Below are 17,662 nucleotides of genomic sequence, written 5' to 3'. Positions count from 1 at the left end.
TATCAATTCACTAAGCCACATGCTCTAAAACCTGGAAGCTGACTGGGAAGTTCTATGTCTGGTTTACATGAGAGCGACACTAAAATTGATTGTACTTTTCTTCTTTTATTTTAGAACGAGATGGCTATTTATGAATTCATTCATAACTTTGTGGAAGTTTTAGATGAGTATTTCAGCCGAGTGGTAAGTCTAATGGCTAAAAAATGGTTTACTTCCTCAACCCAGTTTCCCAGAAATTGAGTCTCTTTGGATCTATATTAAGAACATGTGTTAATACAGAGTTTTAATAAGTAAAAATTAAAACTTAAGTGATGCCAAATTTTCTTTATCTTTCCTTCTGGTTTATCCAAAGTGTTACAAGCCTATACATGCCTGAGATCTTTATAAAGAACTGGAAAAAAAAAAACCTCTTATAGCTGGGTGTGGTGGCTCACGCCTGTAATCCCAGCACTTTGGGAGGCTCAGGCGGGCAGATCACAAGGTCAGGAGATCGAGACCATCCTGGCTAACACGGTGAAACCCAGTCTCTACTAAAAATACAAAAAATTAGCTGGGTGTGGTGGCGGGCGCCTGTAGTCCCAGCTACTCTGGAGGCTGAGGCAGGAGAATGGCATGAACCTGGGAGGTAGAGCTTGCAGTGAGCCAAGATTGCGCCACTGCCCTCCAGCCTGGGCAACAGAGCAAGACTCCGTCTCAGAAAAAAAAAAAAAAAAACTCTCTTATTTGTTTTCTCCCAATTATGAGCTTTTGCTATCTGACTTGCCCCCTCTTTTCTTCTTCCTTCTGCTTTCTTTTTTTATTTTTTATTTTTTTTTATTTTTTGAGACAGAGTTTTGCTCTGGTTGTCTAGGCTGGAGTGCAGTGGCACGATCTCAGCTCACTGCAAGACGTGCCACCATGCCCAGCTAATTTTGTATTTTTAGCAGAGATGGGGTTTCTCCATGTTGGTCAGGCATGGCTCAAACTCCTCACCTCAGGTGATCTGCCTGCTTGCCTCGGCCTCCCAAAGTGCTGGGATTACAGGCATGAGCCACCGCACCCGGCCCCCTCTGCCTTATTTCCTAAGACACCAGGATGCTTTTCGCTTCAAGAATCATTCCCATCCAAACCCTTGTTTTGAGGGTCAAAAGTCAATTCTCCTTAGAGAATATGTGAGCTCCTTTCCAAAAATCTTTTTAAAGCCATTTTAATAGCTATATTGAAATATATTTTATGTGTAATACAGTTCACCCACTTAAAGTGTGTAATTAGCTGGGTGTGTGGCTCACGCCTGTAATCCCACCACTTTGGGAGGCCGAGGCGGGTAGATCACGAGGTCAGGAGTTGAAGACCAGGCTGGCCAAAATGGTGAAACCCTGTCTCTACTAAAAATACAAAAAATTAGTTGGGCATGGTGGCACCTGCCTGTAATCCCAGCTACTCGGAAGGCCGAGGCAGAGAATAGCTTGAACCCAAGAGGCAGAGGTTGCAGTGAGCCAACATCCCACCACTGCACTCCAGCCTTGGTGACAGGGCGAGACTCCATCTCAAATAAATAAATGAATAAATAAATAAATAAAGTAAGCTGGGCGCGGTGGCTGACTCCTGTAATCTCAGCACTTTGAGAGGCCGAGGCAGGAGGATCACGAGGTCAGGAGATCGAGACCATCCTGGCTAACACGGTGAAACCCTGTCTCCATCCTGGCTAACACGGTGAAACCTGTCTCTACTAACCATACAAAAAATTAGCCGGGTGTGGTGGCGGGCGCCTGTAGTACCAGCTACTCGGGAGGCTGAGGCAGGAGAATGGCGTGAACCTGGGAGGTGGAGCTTGCAGTGAGTGAGCTGAGATCGTGCCAGTGCACTCCAGCCTGGGCGACAGAGCAAGACTCCATCTCAAATAAATAAATAAATAAAATAAAGTGTATAATTAAGCTGGGTGTGGAGGTAAGCACCTGTAGTGACAGATACTCAGGAGGATGAGGTGGGAGGATTTTAGGAAATTTCATCACCTGACAAAGAAACGTACCATTAGCATTTCCCCCTCATTATCCCCCTCCATCCACACCAGGTAACCAGTGATCTATCTTTTTTTCTTGTTAAGTTTTTTATTTTTATTTTTTATATTGATACATAAGAGATGTAGATATTTTCAGAATACTTGTGATAATTTGATACATTCATATAATGTATAAAAACCAAATCAGGATAATTAGAATCTCTATCACCTTAAATATTTATATTTTCTTTATGCTAGGAACATTTGAATTATTCTCTTAGCTATTTTGAAATATACAATAGATTATTATTAACCATAGTCACCCTACTGATTTATCAAACACTAGGTCTTATTTCTTCTATCTAATTGCATATTTGCACCCATTAATCTACCTCTCTTCATTTCCTTTTTTCCTCTTCCTTTCCCAGCTTTTGGTAACCACCAATTTACTGTCTATCTTCGTGATATCTACTTTTTTACTTCCCACATGAATGAGAACATGTGATATTTGTCTTTTGGTGCCTGACTTATTTCACTTAACATAATGACTTTCAGTTCCATACATGTTTCTGCAAATGATAGGGTTTTATTCTTTTTTACGGCTGAATAGTATTCCATTGTGTATATATACCGTATTTTCTTTATCCATTCATCCATTGGTGGGTGCTTTGGTTGATTCCATATTTTGGCTATTGTGAACAGTGCTACAATAAACATTGGACTGCAGACATCTCTTAATGTATTGATTTCCTTTCTTTTGGATATATACCTAATCTACTTCCTGTCTCTATAGATTTGTCTGTTCTAGATATTTCATATAAATAGAATCATACAACATGTGATTTTTGTGTGACTGGCTTCTTTCATTGAGTGTAGTGTTTTCAAGATCCATCCATGTTATAGCATATATCAATACTTCTTTCCTTTTTCATGCCAGATGATATTCCATTGTATGGATGGATATACCAATTTTTTTTTTTTTTTTTTTTTTTTTGAGACAGAGTGTCGCTCTTGTTGCCTAGGCTGGAGTGCAATGGCATGCTCTCAGCTCACCACAACCTCCACCTCCCAGGTTCAAGCAATTCTCCTGCCTCAGCCTCTCGAGTAGCTGGGATTACAGGCATGCACCACCATGCCCGGCTAATTTTGTATTTTTAGTAAAGACGAGGTTTCTCAATGTTGAGGCTGGTCTCAAACTCCTGACCTCAGGTGATCCGCCTGCCTCGGCCTCCCAAAATGCTGGGATTACAGGCATGCGCCACCATGCCCGGCTAATTTTTGTATTATTAGTAGAGACAGAGTTTCTACTTTTTCCATGTTGGTCAGGCTGGTCTCGAACTCCCAACCTCAGGTGATCCACCCGCCTCAGCCTCCCAAAGTGCTAGGATTACAGGTGTGAGCCACTACACCCGGCCAGCACATGCTTATTTTTTTAAAGTTGTTTTATGGCCGGGCGCAGTGGCTCACACCTGTAATCCCAGCACTTTGGGAGGCCGGGGCGGGGTGGATCACCTGAGGTCGGGAGTTCGAGACCAGCCTGATCAATATGGAGAAACCCCGTCTCTACTAAAAATACAAAATTAGCTGGGCATGGTGGCGCATGCCTGTAATCCCAGCTACTCAGGAGGCCGAGGCAGGAGAATCGCTTGAACCTGGGAGGTGGAGGTTGCCGTGAGCCGAGATCACGCCATTGCACTTTACCCTGGGCAGCAAGAGTGAAACTCCGTCTCAAATAAATAAATAAATAAATAAAGTTGTTTTATTTCATTTCGCATTTAAATAAAAACAAGGAATTTTTCCAAGCTTCTTCCTGAGGCAGTGAGCAGAATGTGCTCCATAATTAGTAATACTGTGTGCACTAAAACCTGGAAAGGGCAAAAGTCCGATTAGGAAGTTGTCTTCAGCCCACCTCCTAATGCCAGAAGTGCGGTTTGGCAAACTCCTTCTTCATGGGACAGTCAGTTAGCCTGTCTTCATTATCTTAGTGCAGCAGTTCTCGAAGTCTGATTCCTGGACCATTAGCATAAGTTGAGAACTTGTTAGAAATACAAATTCTGGGCCCCACTCCAGACCGTTGCATCAGAAGCTGTAGGTCGAGGCCCAGAAATCTGTTTTAAGAAGACTTCCAGGTGATTCCAGGTGATTCTGGTACATGCTTAATTTTTTTTTTTTTTTTTTTTGAGATGGAGTCTTTCTCTGTCCCCCAGGCTGGAGTGCGGTGGCTCGATCTCGGCTCACCGCAACCTCCACCTCCTGGGTTCACGCCATTCTCCTGCCTCAGCCTCCCAAGTAGCTGGGACCACAGGTGCCCGCCAGCACGCCCGGCTAATTTTTTTGTATTTTTTAGTAGAGACGGGGTTTCACCGTGTTAGCCAGGATGGTCTCGATCTCCTGACCTCGTGATCCACCCGCCTCGGCCTCCCAAAGTGCTGGGATTACAGGCGTGAGCCACCGCGCCCGGCCTCATGCTTAATTTTGGTAATCATTGCCTTAGTGCATGAGGCTTGCTGTCAGCCATTTTTGGTTTTTTTTCTTTTTTCTTTTTTCTTTTCTTTTTCTTTTTTTTTTTGAGATGGATTCTCGCTCTGTCGCCAGGCTGGAGTGCAGTGGCGCAATCTCGGCTCACTGCAACCTCCGACTCCCTGGTTCAAGCAATTCTCCCGCCTCAGCCTCTCGAGTAGCTGGGATGACAGGCACATGCCACCACACCCAGCTAATTGTTGTATTTTTAGTAGAGTCGGGGTTTCACCATATTGGCCAGGATGGTCTCGATTTCCTGACCTCTTGATCCACCCGCCTCGGCCTCCTAAGGTGCTGGGATTACAGGCGTGAGCCACCACGCCAAGCCGTTATCAGCCTTTTCTTGATTCAAGAGTTGGTGTCGGGAACATGCCTTGTGGTCTGTGATGTGGTAATGCATCTAGCCAGGAAGGGGTTGGTGCCTTCCAAAGCTGAAAGAGACCAAGAGGTGGTCATTCCAGAGACTGGCCTTGGGGACAGAGGACATGGAGACTGGCTTTAAAATCTATCTCTGTGTTGATTGCTTGGCAAGAGCGCCATAGACCAGCACTGTTCAGTAAAACTTCCTGCAGAGATAGGAATGTTCTGTACCTGTGCCATCCAATACAGTAGGCATTAGCCAGATGTGGCTCTTGAGCACTTGAAATGCAGTTAGTATAACTGAGGAAATGAAGTTTTAATTTTACTTAATTTAAGTCTCCACATGAGGCTGGTGTTTACCATATTGCACAGCATAGCTCTACCTTCTGCTTACCTTGTGATGAGCACTCTCTTGTTTAGACGGACTAGTTGCAAGTCAGGGTCTGTGATCAGATCTGACCATGATTAGCCATTTCAAGGTGACACCCACCAAGAAGAATATAATTTCCCAAAATAATAATGTTCTAAACCTAGGAGAATAAAAAGTGGGTACAAGTACTATCATTGCTAAGGTTTTAAAAGTTATTATTATATTCAGTAACTGAGAATAAATAGCATATTGCTGAATTATAGGTATAATTTTAGGGAGAGTCAGTGACCACATAAACCACAAAAGTAAAGATTAGAATTTAATTTCAGCCAGGTGATTATGCAGGACTTGGACAGTAGGTACTAAGGGACAACTTGGCTTAGGATCAAACCATAGCAAAAAGAAGAAGAGGAAGAGGGAAAAGAGCACTACGGGAAAGAAAATAGGATCTGTCCCCCTCACAGAGACGGCCTTGTCATGTAAGATTTATTTTTAGGTTTGTGAATTTTAAACATTCTTTCTGTGGCTATTTTTAATCTCCAAGAATTTCCAAATCTTAAATTTGGAGATCAGTCTCATGCTGTCTGGAGCTGAGAGAAGCATCTCAGCATCACATTTTTGAAACAAAAAACCAACCCAGTTAGCTTCAAAGGAGGCAGCTTTGCCAGAGGTGAGGGTTGTTGCTGTTGAAGAAGTGATACCGGGATTTTCAGTACTGCATTTGACAAACCTTAAGTCCTTTCATGTTTGAACTTAATTCCCTTTGCTTTTTTCTTCCTCCATACTTTTTTCACTGCATAAATACCTATTTTATTTACAAAATTTTAAAACATATAAGCAAAGAGAAAGAGGAAAGCGAATACATGTAGTTATGCATTTGTCTAAACTCATAGAATGTACAACAGCAGAGTGAACCCGAATGTAAACTGTGGAATTTGGGTAAGAATGATGTAGGTGGGGAATGCTGATCATGGGAGGAGGCTGCACATTCGGAGGGACACGGGGCATGGGATATCTGTGTACCTCCCTCTCAATTTTGCTGTGAACCTAAAACTGCTCTTTAAAAAGTAATGTATTTTTTGGCCAGCCATGATGGCTCACACCTGTAATCCCAGCACTTTGGGAGGCTGAGGCAGGTGGATTGCTTGAGCCCAGGAGTTCAAGACCAGTCTGGGCAACACGGCAAAACCCCCGTCTCTACAAAAAATACAAAAATTAGCCAGGTGTGGTGGCGCACACCTCTAGTCCCAGCTACTTGGGAGGCAGAGGTGGGAGGACTGCTTGAACCCAGGAAGCGGAGGTTGTAATGAACCAAGATCATGCCACTGCACTCCAGCCTGGGCGACAGACTGACTCAAAATAAATAAATACTTTCTTTTTTTTTTTTTTTTTTTTTTTTGAGACAGAGTCTTGCTCTGTCCCCCAGGCTGGAGTGCAGTGGCGCAATCTTGGCTCATTGCAAGCTCTGCCTCCCGGGTTCACGCCATTCTCCTGCCTCAGCCTCCTGAGTAGCTGGGACTACAGGCGCCCGCCAACACGCCCGGCTAATTTTTTTGTATTTTTAGTAGAGACGGGGTTTCACCGTGTTAGCCAGTATGGTCTCGATCTCCTGACCTCGTGATCCGCCCGCCTCGGCCTCCCAAAGTGCTGGGATTACAGGTTTGAGCCACCGCGCCCGGCCGAATACTTTCTTGAAATAAATAAATAAAATAGATTTTTTTAAGTGAGAAGATCATCAGTAAGCCCATTAGTTACTGATAACTGCTGTTAGGTACATTTCCTTTTAGACTTTCGATGTCTGTCTGTAGCTATGTAACCATATATACCTTGACCTTTATACATACATACATAGGATAATACTATGTATACATTTTGTAACTTTTTTTAACAATATGTGAGTACTTATATGTCTACATCATTTGTGGATATGCTACGGTTTACTTAATTAGTTCCCCTCCTTGATAGATATTTAGGTTATTATCCATAATTTGCTATTACAAACACCATTACCCTGAATATCCTGTCATATATCATTGTGCCATTGTCTAATTTTTTCCTTAGGATAAACTCCTAGAAGTAACGTCAGTGGATTCAAAGGGTGTGGCATATTGTTAAGATCTCTGATACACACATCAAATTACCTACATCTGTAAAGGCTGAGTTAGTTTCTTTTTCCCTCTGCTTTCTAAAGATGAATCGTACTGGACTGTAAAATTCCTTTGAACTACAGCCTATATTTAAAAAAGTTATAGTCCCAAACTCAGGGCCTTGGCAGAGTCAGACTGCTATGGCCACCAAGCCCAGAAGCAGGTAGGAGAGGCCGCTGCTATGAATGCAGAAGCCTCTTCAGTCTGACTCTGCTAAGAGCAACAGGCCCCAGTGTCTTTGTTCTAACCCTTGCACTCTTTTTCTCTCTTCCAGAGTGAATTAGATGTATCCTTTTTCAATACCGTTTTCCACGGTACTTGGCAAACGCACTCTGGTCCTTATCAGGTAAGTGCCACGGGGCAGGAAAACTATTCAGCAGAGTCCAGAGTGTTCATCACTAACAACTATGACAAGACAGCCAGAGGTGTGGGTGTTCTGCAGAACTCCTCCCCCACTTCGTCACCCTTCTTCAACAAGACGATTCTTTTTTTTTCTTTTTTTTTTGAGACGGAGTCTCGCTCTGTCGCCCAGGCTGGAGTGCAGTGCCACGATCTCGGCTCACTGCAAGCCCCGCCTCCCGGGTTCACGCCATTCTCCTGCCTCAGCCTCTCCGAGTAGCTGGGACTACAGGCGCCCGCCACCACGCCCAGCTAATTTTTTGTATTTTTAGTAGAGACGGGGTTTCACCGTGGTCTCGATCTCCTGACCTCGTGATCCGCCTGCCTCGGCCTCCCAAAGTGCTGGGATTACAGGCTCGAGCCACCGCGCCCGGCTGGCAAGATGATTCTTAAGACTTTTTTTTTCCAGGCAGGATAGCGCTATCATAGTAGTTAATAGCTACTGTTTATTAATTTCCTTTAAGCATATGGAATAGGCATTTTCAAAATTTAAATAACACAGCCAAAAAAGTGTTTAGTCCTCCTCCAGAAACTGGATTTCCAGGGTTCCAGGTATACATCTCTAGAAAATGCCCTACATGACCAGAATAAGGCCTTCAATGTTGATAAACTGGAAGGTGAAAGAAATTGCCTGGCTTGTATTCATTGCTATCAAATGTATTCATTTCCTTGATAGCAGAGAAAGTTCTCATTTTCTCCTTACTTCTGTCTCTTTTAAATCACAATATCCAAGGACCCTCAAAACAAGCATGATTTGCTTAGAATACTGCAGGCCCACAGATTTTGGCAGGAGCCCTCTAGGCTTTGTGCGAGTGTTTGGGAGGCAAGTTAATTTTCAAGTTTATTTTTTACTTCAAAAATCTACCTACCACTTGAGTCCTTTAAGAACACATCAGGCCGGGCGCGGTGGCTCACGCCTGTAATCCCAGCACTTCGGGAGGCCGAGGCAGGTGGATCACGAGTTCAGGAGATTGAGACCACGGTGAAACCCCGTCTCTACTAAAAATATTAGCCGGGCACGGTGGTGGGTGCCTGTAGTACCAGCTACTCCGGAGGCTGAGGCAGGAGAATGGCGTGAATCTGGGAGGCGGAGCTTGCAGTGAGCCGAGATTGCGCCACTGTACTCCAGCCTGGGCGACAGAGCAAGACTCCGTCTCAAAAAAAAAAAAAACACATCAAGTTTGAATATAAAATAGTAAATTAAGTATAACAAATGTTTATATATAAATATTTATATATTAGAATATAACAACTATATATGAATTATAACAATATGTTTATGTGTATATATACATACATGTATTTGTGTGTGTGTATATGTGTGTGTACATGCACACACAGGCATTTTTCCACATTTTGCCAGAAATACTAAGTGGATGCAAAACTACTGGTTCTGGGCGTAGTGTCTGATGTGTATATATATGATATGTATATACATTTTGTAGAGACGGGGTTTCACCACGTTAGCCAGGTTGGTTTTGAACTCCTGACCTCAGATGATCCGCCCACCTCGGCCTCCCAAAGTGCTGAGATTACAGGCATGAGCCGCCATGTCCGGCCTAATTTATAAATTTATATATACACTTATATAAATGCCCAGAACCAGTATGTTTGCATCCACTTAATATTTCTGGGGAAATGGCTATTTACTTGTTATTACTGATAGGAAATGTCACTGTGTTGATAAAATTCATTTTGTGCCCTGAATTTGGAAGCCTCTGTAAAGTAACTGGGAAAATCTGAGTGCCCTCTAGTGGTGAGTGACCCAAATCTATGGTCCCTGTGACCTAGAAGGGACTACAGATCCCTTTGTAGGTTTTAGCATGCTGAATAAAAATATACTGTGATATACAGACCACGTTGTATATTATGGTATATTTTCATTCAGCATGGTCTGTATATTACAGTATATTTTTATTCAACATGTAATATTCTATCTGAATTAAGCCATTCAAAGCAATTCAAAATAAATCTCTTCCTACTTGAACAAGGTACAAGTAGACAAAAAGCTTTTTGATTTAAACAGTCATCAGGAAGATAGCAAGGGCTAAAAGACACTTCACTGGGAGTGGAGAACTCAATTTCCACTTTTGGTCTTGCCACTGACTAGCTGTGTGTATCAGACAAGACACATAACCCCCTCATCTTAAAATGAGAGAATTAAGACTAGAAGAGCTTTAACACCTGATCAGCCTTAATAGTTGATGTTGCCATGACTTTAGGTAACTAAGCTGAGTTACCTTACATCTAAAACAGGAAGACTAGATATTGAGAGAGTTAACGTCAATCAGAGGTGTAGGGATATGTATTATAGTTGGATGAGTTGTGTTGATGTGTCGTAAATTTACTAGATGTTTAGTAGAAATAAAGATGGGTATACTTGTCTTTGTAACCTTCTGGTGTGTAGTATAGGTCTGTGTGATGAGCTCCAGCATTCTTGTTTGAATTAAAATTTTATGCCAAGATACACAATTTTCCCTTCATTTTACCTGGTTTCATTTTCACCCTCTCTTCCCTTCTAACCAAGTTATATATATTTACTGTCCTTAGGAATTACTTAGGCATATCCCTCTGGCAAATTAGGAATTTTACATCATTTAGAGAAGAGAACTAAGTCTCTCTAGACCTGGAAGTTTACATCTTTGCTCCGGGTTTGATCTCACTTGTACTTCCAGTGGTCTAAAAGAGCAGGCAGCAGACAAGGGCATGTGCCACCTCTTTTCTGTTGACACTCTTTTTTTTTTTTTTTTTTGAGACAAGGTCTCGCTCTGTCACCCAGGCTGGAGTGCACAGGTGCGATCATGGCTCACTACACCCTGGATCTCCTGGGCTCAAGTGATCCTCCCACCTCAGCCTCCCAAGTAGCTGGGACTACAGGTACGCAACACCATGCCTGGCTAATTTTTTAAATTTATTTTTTGTGGAGATGGGGTCTCACTCTGTTGCACAGGCTGGTCTCAAACTTCTGGGCTCGAGCAAGCCTCCTGCCTTGGCCTCCCAAAGTGTTGACGTTCTTAAAAGGTTACTACCCTTAGCCATCTGAAAAATATCGAATTAAAAACCCCTGACTCGCCTCTGCTTCATACATAGTCCTTTTAAACCATCACATGTCCAAGGAGGCCCTCTGCAGACTAGTTACACAGCAGAAAGACAAGGGGACCTTGTCGAGGCTCAGCTGCAGTTCATCCATCTGGGGAGGGGCGTAGACATTCTGCATCACTGTGTGGTAGCATGTAGCCAGGCACCTACCGGAGCAGCCAGCACTGCTTATATCCGCTCTGCCAGGAAAGCTCCCTTAGGCCTTAAAAGGTTGAAAACAAGCAAACTGCTATAATGGCCACCTGGATTTGGTCCTTCCACCGCTAACAATACATAATCTTGTTTGTGTTTGCTCAGGCTTAAGAAAGCCCTCCTTGTCAGCCCACATGGGACAGACGTGAGTTAAAGCTTGGTTTTGGTACAGGAGAAGGAAGTCAAAACCTGATCAATTCCCAGGAAGCCCCTGTCTTTTTCTCCAGAGGCTTTTCCCCCCGATTTTTTAAGGCTAGGGAAGTATCTGAGAACCTGTACAGTTAGACTTGGAGAAATACAGTGCACCATTTACATTTCTCCCTAGTATGGACTTGTTCTACTTCTAGTAAGACTGACATCACAGAGCAAGACAGATTGGATTTTAAAAAGAAAGGACCTAAGCATAAGAAATCAGGACAGAAACTCTGGCTTGTTGAAAAGTCTTCCAGTTAGTGGAAACCTCTGGTGCAGTGGTGTCAGGTGGGGTGGGCTGCCCTCTTGGGACCAAGCACGTCAGTGACCTAAATCATTCACGTGCTATGAATACACTCCTGTGCACTCTTCAGTTCCACTCCACCCGCCCGGCTGTAGTGAGGCCTGAAGATTCATGAAGCCTGTTTCTTCAGGGAGAGTTTGCCCCATCACATACCGTGGTAGATTTATTTAAGACTTCAAATTTTATGAATTAAGGTGGTTTTTTTTAGGAACCAATTGATGAACTTCCCAAAATATGCTCAGCCCTGGAGCCCCAGCAGGCTTGCTTTTCTCCAGATAGTTCATCATTCAAAGGAGCTGCCTCCACCACCCCCGTCTACTGAATAGCCAGGGGAGGGCACCAATGAACAGCACAGTATGGGAGACACACTAACTACTCTTCAAATCAGTGCGTACCTGCTCTACGCATGAAGGTACAGAAAACCTCCACAGCTTTTTCAGTATTTGGTGCCTTTAAAGAGGCCTAAAGACTTAGTTTATTTTGGCTAGAATGGAATGCAGCAGTACTGCCTTCAGGCCTGGACAGCCAGGGGCTCCTCGGCCCTGTGCTCTAGAGGACCCACTCTGTGTCTGCTTCGCGAGCACCCTTTCCCCATCATGGGGCGGATGCCCAGCAGCCCTCGCTATCCACTGCTTGACCATCCTCTGACTTCTCGGGCCCCTAGAATTTATAAGGCCCCTAGATACCCCAGAACCTGCCATCATGGCCTCTGCAAGCCTCTCCTCCACCTTCACCCCAAGACTAGGGGCAGGAATGATAAGAAGACCGGGCTGGGAGCTGGGATGCCCCACCTACGTGCCTGGGGAGAGAAGCAACAGCAGGCTAGAGTCTCTACTTTATATTCTTGTGAGGCACAAATATAGGCTAGAATGCGGAATGTTTTCTTGATTTGAAGACATCTTTAGGCCGGGCACAGTGGCTCACGCCAGTAATCCCAGCACTTTGGAGGGCTGAAGCAGGAGGGTTGCTTGAGCCCAGGAGTTTGAAACCAGCCTGGGCAACATAGGGAGACCCAGTCTCTACAAAAAAATTTAAAAAGCCAGGCATTGGTGGTGTGTGCCTATAGTCCCAACTACTAGGGAGGCTGAGGTGGGAGGATCACTTGAGCCTGGGGGACTGAGGCTGCAGTGAGCCATGATTGTGCCACCGCACTCCAACCTGGCAACAGAGCAAGACCTTGTCTTTAAAAATAAAAATAAAAACATCTTTACAACAACATTCCTGTTTGTATTTTATAAACTCTTAAAATCTCAAAGTCTAAGCAGTTGATTCTAGAGCCCTAAAGCTCTGGTGGGTTGTGTGAAAGAACCCTGATTCATGCCCCTTTTATTGCATTTGAGGATGGGGCATAGGAAGGGCCTCAATGCTGTGTGCCCTCTCTGTGACTCCACTGGCATCTGCCATGGTGCTTCCTGGAAGAATGACGGTGTGCAGGCAACAGTGATCAGCACCACCATGGTTTGCAGTCAGGCCTTGATCAGGCCCACTGTGGGGCATCTACCTCTAGTTCCATCAGCTTCCTAAAATCTGAAATACTTTTAGAGATCCGGAAACCAGAATAGGGTTTCTCCAAGTAGGAGATAATGCCAGCCTGATTTAATGAGAAATTGTAAAAATACTTGTTCAAACTGAGGCTATAGGAATACCAGCCAGAAGAACAAACTAATTCTTCAGGGAAGCATCCAGCACTGAAGTGGCAGCTTCTAAATGAACTGAAGTTTTCTGCATGTTCTCTCAGAAAGTTACAGTGTTAATTAATTAATAAAATTATTACGAGAAAATTTCTTCTGAGGTATGATGGGGCATGTGATGACTTCAGGAATGGCTTGTTTTTTTTTGTTTGTTTGTTTGTTTGTTTTGTGAGACAGAGTCTCAGTCTATTGCCTAGGCTGGAGTGCAGTGGTGTGATCTTGGCTCACTGCAACCTCTGCCTCCCAGTTCAAGCCATTCTCCTGCCTCAGCCTCCCGAGTAGCTGAGACTGCAGGCGTGTACCACCACGCCTGGCAAGTTTTTTTGTATTTTTAGTAGAGACGGGGTTTTGCCATGTTGGCCAGGCTGGTCTCCAGCTTCCGACTTCAGGTGATCTGCCCCCCTTGACCTCCCAAAGTGCTGGGATTACAGACGTGAGCCACCACGCCCAGCCAGGAATGGCTTGATATTATCAGAAAAGAGTAAACCAGCTCCGCTTTCCTTGAAGGTTATATTTAGAGTCGTAGGAGCCAGATACTTTGGAGCTAGAAGAAGCCTACACAATCATCAGGTAAAAACCTCACTTTTAAAAATTAATGTAAAAAAATTTTTTTACAGTCAGGGTCTTGCTCTGTTGCCCAGGCTTGAGTGCAGTACTGTGATCATAGCTCACTGCAGTCTCGAACTCCTGGGCTCAAGCAATCCTTCCACCTCAGCTTCCAGAGTAGGAAAACAAAAATATCAAGGAAAAAAAAAATAGATCTGGGAATACAGACACGCACCACCACACCCAGCTGGCTAATTAAAAAAATTTTTTTTTAAATAAAAACAGCATTTCACTATGTTGCCTAGGCTGGTCTTGAAATCTGGGGCTCAAGCGATCCTCCCACCTTGGCCTCCCATAGGGCTGGGTGAGTCACTGTTGGCTGGTGTAAAACCTCACTTTTTAGATAAAAAGGCTGAGGCCCAAAGAGGTTCTGTGACATGTCCCAATCCATAGATGCTTTAGGGCAGAGCTGGTACTAGTTTCTGGGTTTCTAGGACCCTTGACTCTGGGATTATAAATTGGGTGGGTTAAATTTGACTTTTCTTTTTTTTTTTTTTTTTTTTTTTTTTTCTGAAACGGAGCCTTGCTCTGTCGTCCATGCTGAAGTGCAGTGGTGCAATCTCAACTCACTGCAACCTCCGTCTCCCAAGTTCAGGTGATCCTCCTGCCTTAGCCTCCTGAGTAGCTGGAATTACAGGCCTGCCACCATGCCTGGCTAATTTTTATATTTTTAATAGACACAGCGTTTCATCATTTTGTCCAGGCTGGTCTCGATCCCCTGACCTCAAGTGATCTGTCCACCTTGGCCTCCCAAAGTGTTGGGATTACAGGTGTGAGTCACTGCACCCGGCCTAAATTTGACGTATTTTTAAAAAATTAATCATCTGGAGTAGACTGTGGCAATTTAGTCTCTAATAAAACATTTATAAAATGCTTGTCACCATGGTGCCTTGGTGTTGTCGAAGCTTTTTTGTGAATAAGGGGAGATGTTTTAGAGAAATGCCTTTGGTTGGAGGAGTCAGAAAGGATGAAAACATTTGAGAGTATCTGTGAATGTCTTGTTGAGAACATGCTCTCCAAAAGTGGAGTTCACATTCAGATTTAGAAACATCTTTTTTCCTTTTGAAAATATTAAATGGAAAGCCTCGTTGCCAGAGAGTGAGGACTGGCCTGTGGGTCCGAGGGAACGTGTGCAGCCGTTCCTCCATGGGAACGGCAGGCACTGAGGGCCGAGGGACCCAGGGCCTTCTCCAGCATGGGAGCTCTAGCCAGGGCCGTGGTGGGTGATGAGAGTCTCGGATAGGCACGGTCCCCAGGAGTCAGCCAGTACCCCGGAAGATGTGAATGTTGCAAATCCGACAGTTCTGCCTCCAGGTTTTTTTTGGCTCCCACTAGCCTTGACCACTTTCCTGTTTCCTTTAAGGAGCCCTCTAGGTGCCATATTCATCTGCCAGCATTCCTCACCATCAGGTCCCTCTGCTTTAACCCTATTCCTTTTGTTCCATTTTTCTGGGTTCTGTTTTAGTCGGGAATAGTGACAGCAAGTTATGAGAAGCAAGAGAGATTTAGGGGAAAAATGAGAATAATAACAGGCTCATTGACCCACCTCTGACTTTCATATTTAATTTTGCATAAGCCTACATAAACTTTAAGCAAAACCACAGCTGGGTATCCTGTTCTCAGAATATGAGTGGGCCTTTAATGAAAACCTACTTTAAAAAAAGATAGCAGCCAGGCACAGTGGCTCATGCCTGTAGTCCAAGCACTTTGGGAGGCTGAGGCAGACTGATCACCTGAGGTCAGGAGTTCGAGACCAGCCTGGCCAACATGGTGAAACCTCATTTCTACTAGAAAATACAAAAATTAGCTGAGCGTGGTGGCTCGCACCTGTAATCCCAGCTACTCGGGAGGCTGAGGTGGGAGGATTGCTTGAACCTGGGAGGCGGAGGTTACAGTGAGCCAAGATTGCACCACTGCACTCCAGCCTGGGCAACAGAGTAAGACTCCATCTCAAAAAAAAAAAAAAAAAAAAAAAAAAACAGTCCTTTCCAGTGGCCTAATTAGCAAGAGACAAAATGTGAACAGGGCCAGGCACACTGGCTCACACTTGTAATTCCAGCACTTTGTGAGGCCAAGAAAGGCAAAGTGCCTCACTTCAGCCCAGGGGTTCGAGACCAGTCTGGGCAAGATAGTGAAACCCCAGCCTTCCAAAAAATACAGAAATTAGATGGGCGTGGTAGCACACCTGTGGTCACAGTTAATTGGGAGGCTGAGGTGGGAGGATCACTTGAGCACAGGAGGTCGAGGCTACAGTGAGCCAAGATTGTGCCACTGCACTCCAGCCTGGGCAACAGAGTAAGACTTTGTCTTAACCAAAAAAAAAAAAAAAAAAAAGTGAACAGAAGACTATGCTATACTACAAGAAGAACGTCTCCAGGACTATGCAGAATCTTCAGATGATAGCCTTCTATATGGTAGTATTTTCTGGGGGAAATGTGAACACCGTGGCCCTTGGCCGCTTATCTAATTTGGTGGGAAATTAAAGTATGAATAATGAGAAAGCAAGTTTTCCCACCCTACATATTTTGTTAAAGAACACTTAGCTAGAATTTAAAAAAAAAAAGAAATAAAATGAGAAACCAAGGGATCTGAGACCCAAGTCTAGAGTTAGAAATTGTAGTTTCTAGGTTGTTCTCTGCCCTGGAATTCCTTTTGAGGTTCCATTTGAGTCTGTGCTGCTCAGTTTCTCACTTATTAAAGGATAATTTGATTGCCACTATGGTGTTAAAATACTCATGATGGAAAAGTGTTTTATTTTCCAGAGATCAAAATTCCAATGTTGGGGCCAGGCGCGGTGGCTCACACCTGTAATCCCAGAACTTTGGGAGGCTGAGGCAGGCAGATCACTTGAGGTCAGGAGTTATAGAGACCAGCCTGGCCAACATGGCAAAACCTCGTCTCTACTAAAAATACAAAAAAACTAGCTGGGTGTGGTGGCACATGCCTGTACTCCCAGCTACTCAGGGGGCTGAGGCACAAGAGTTCCCTGAACCTAGGAGATGGAGGTTACAGTAAGCCTAGATCACGCCACTCCACTCTAGCCTGAGCAACAGAGAGAAGCTGCGTCTAAAAAAAAATAAAATTCCAATGTTGGGACCATAAACATTTCAATCACTGTATTTATTTTTATTTTTATTTATTTATTTATTCTGAGACAGAGTCTTACTCTGTTGCCTAGGCTGGAGTGCAGTGGCACAATTTTGGCTCACTGCAACCTCCGCCTCCCAGGTTCAAGTGATTCTCCTGCCTTAGCCTCCCGAGTAGCTGGGATTACAGGCATGTGCCACCATGCCCAGCCAATTGTTGTATTTTTAGTTAAGACAGGGTTTCACCATATTGGCCAGGCTGGTCTCGAACTCCTGACCTCAGGTAATATGCCCGCTTCAGCCTCCCAAAGTGCTGGGATTACAGGTGTGAGCCACCATCACCGGCCTCATTTCAATCACTGTAATTAAAAAGTTGATTTCAAGTGGCACTAATATTCCAGGAGCCCTATGATGTTCAATTCCAACCCACATTATGTGAAAATTCAGAAAGGCTCTTAGGTTTCTAGGTTGGGAGAAAGTGGACTTCAGTAACTCCGCTCTTTGGGAGATTGTTTCTAGCTCATGTCCGTTCAACCTTAGGGGGCCCATGAAAGAAAACAGGTTGCCTTAGGATCTTTAGAGTCAGTCAAGTTCATTATAGCCTGAAGGTAAGACTGTCTTTCAATAGCCATTCTCAGCTCACTACATTAGTATACCGACAGTCTGGGCCCTTCTTACTTCCTCCTATTTCAGATGTCACCATTGCAGTGTGTTTATT

At 44.1% G+C, this 17,662-nt stretch overlaps 1 protein-coding gene across 6 annotated transcripts in view; it reads left to right on the top strand.

The window, feature by feature from the left end:
• Positions 1-17,662, top strand: part of AP4S1 (adaptor related protein complex 4 subunit sigma 1) — a 77,748-nt gene that overhangs the window by 53,764 nt on the left and 6,322 nt on the right. For 3 of the 6 annotated variants that reach the window (XM_063645953.1, XM_063645954.1, XM_063645955.1), the window contains 2 exons: positions 115-183; positions 7,650-8,682. In XM_063645953.1, coding sequence (XP_063502023.1) covers positions 115-183; positions 7,650-7,994 — 414 coding nt within the window. In that variant the 3' untranslated portion in view covers positions 7,995-8,682. Of the gene's footprint in view, positions 1-114; positions 184-7,649; positions 8,683-11,769; positions 17,122-17,662 lie in introns of those variants that run through there. The other 3 variants (XM_055291600.2, XM_055291602.2, XM_055291603.2) reach the window with 2 other exon arrangements.

The sequence above is a fragment of the Symphalangus syndactylus genome, chromosome 9, assembly GCF_028878055.3.
Source record: "Symphalangus syndactylus isolate Jambi chromosome 9, NHGRI_mSymSyn1-v2.1_pri, whole genome shotgun sequence".
In the NCBI taxonomy this organism is placed as follows: Eukaryota; Metazoa; Chordata; class Mammalia; order Primates; family Hylobatidae; genus Symphalangus; species Symphalangus syndactylus.
This window is presented reverse-complemented; position numbering and strand designations above follow the sequence as displayed.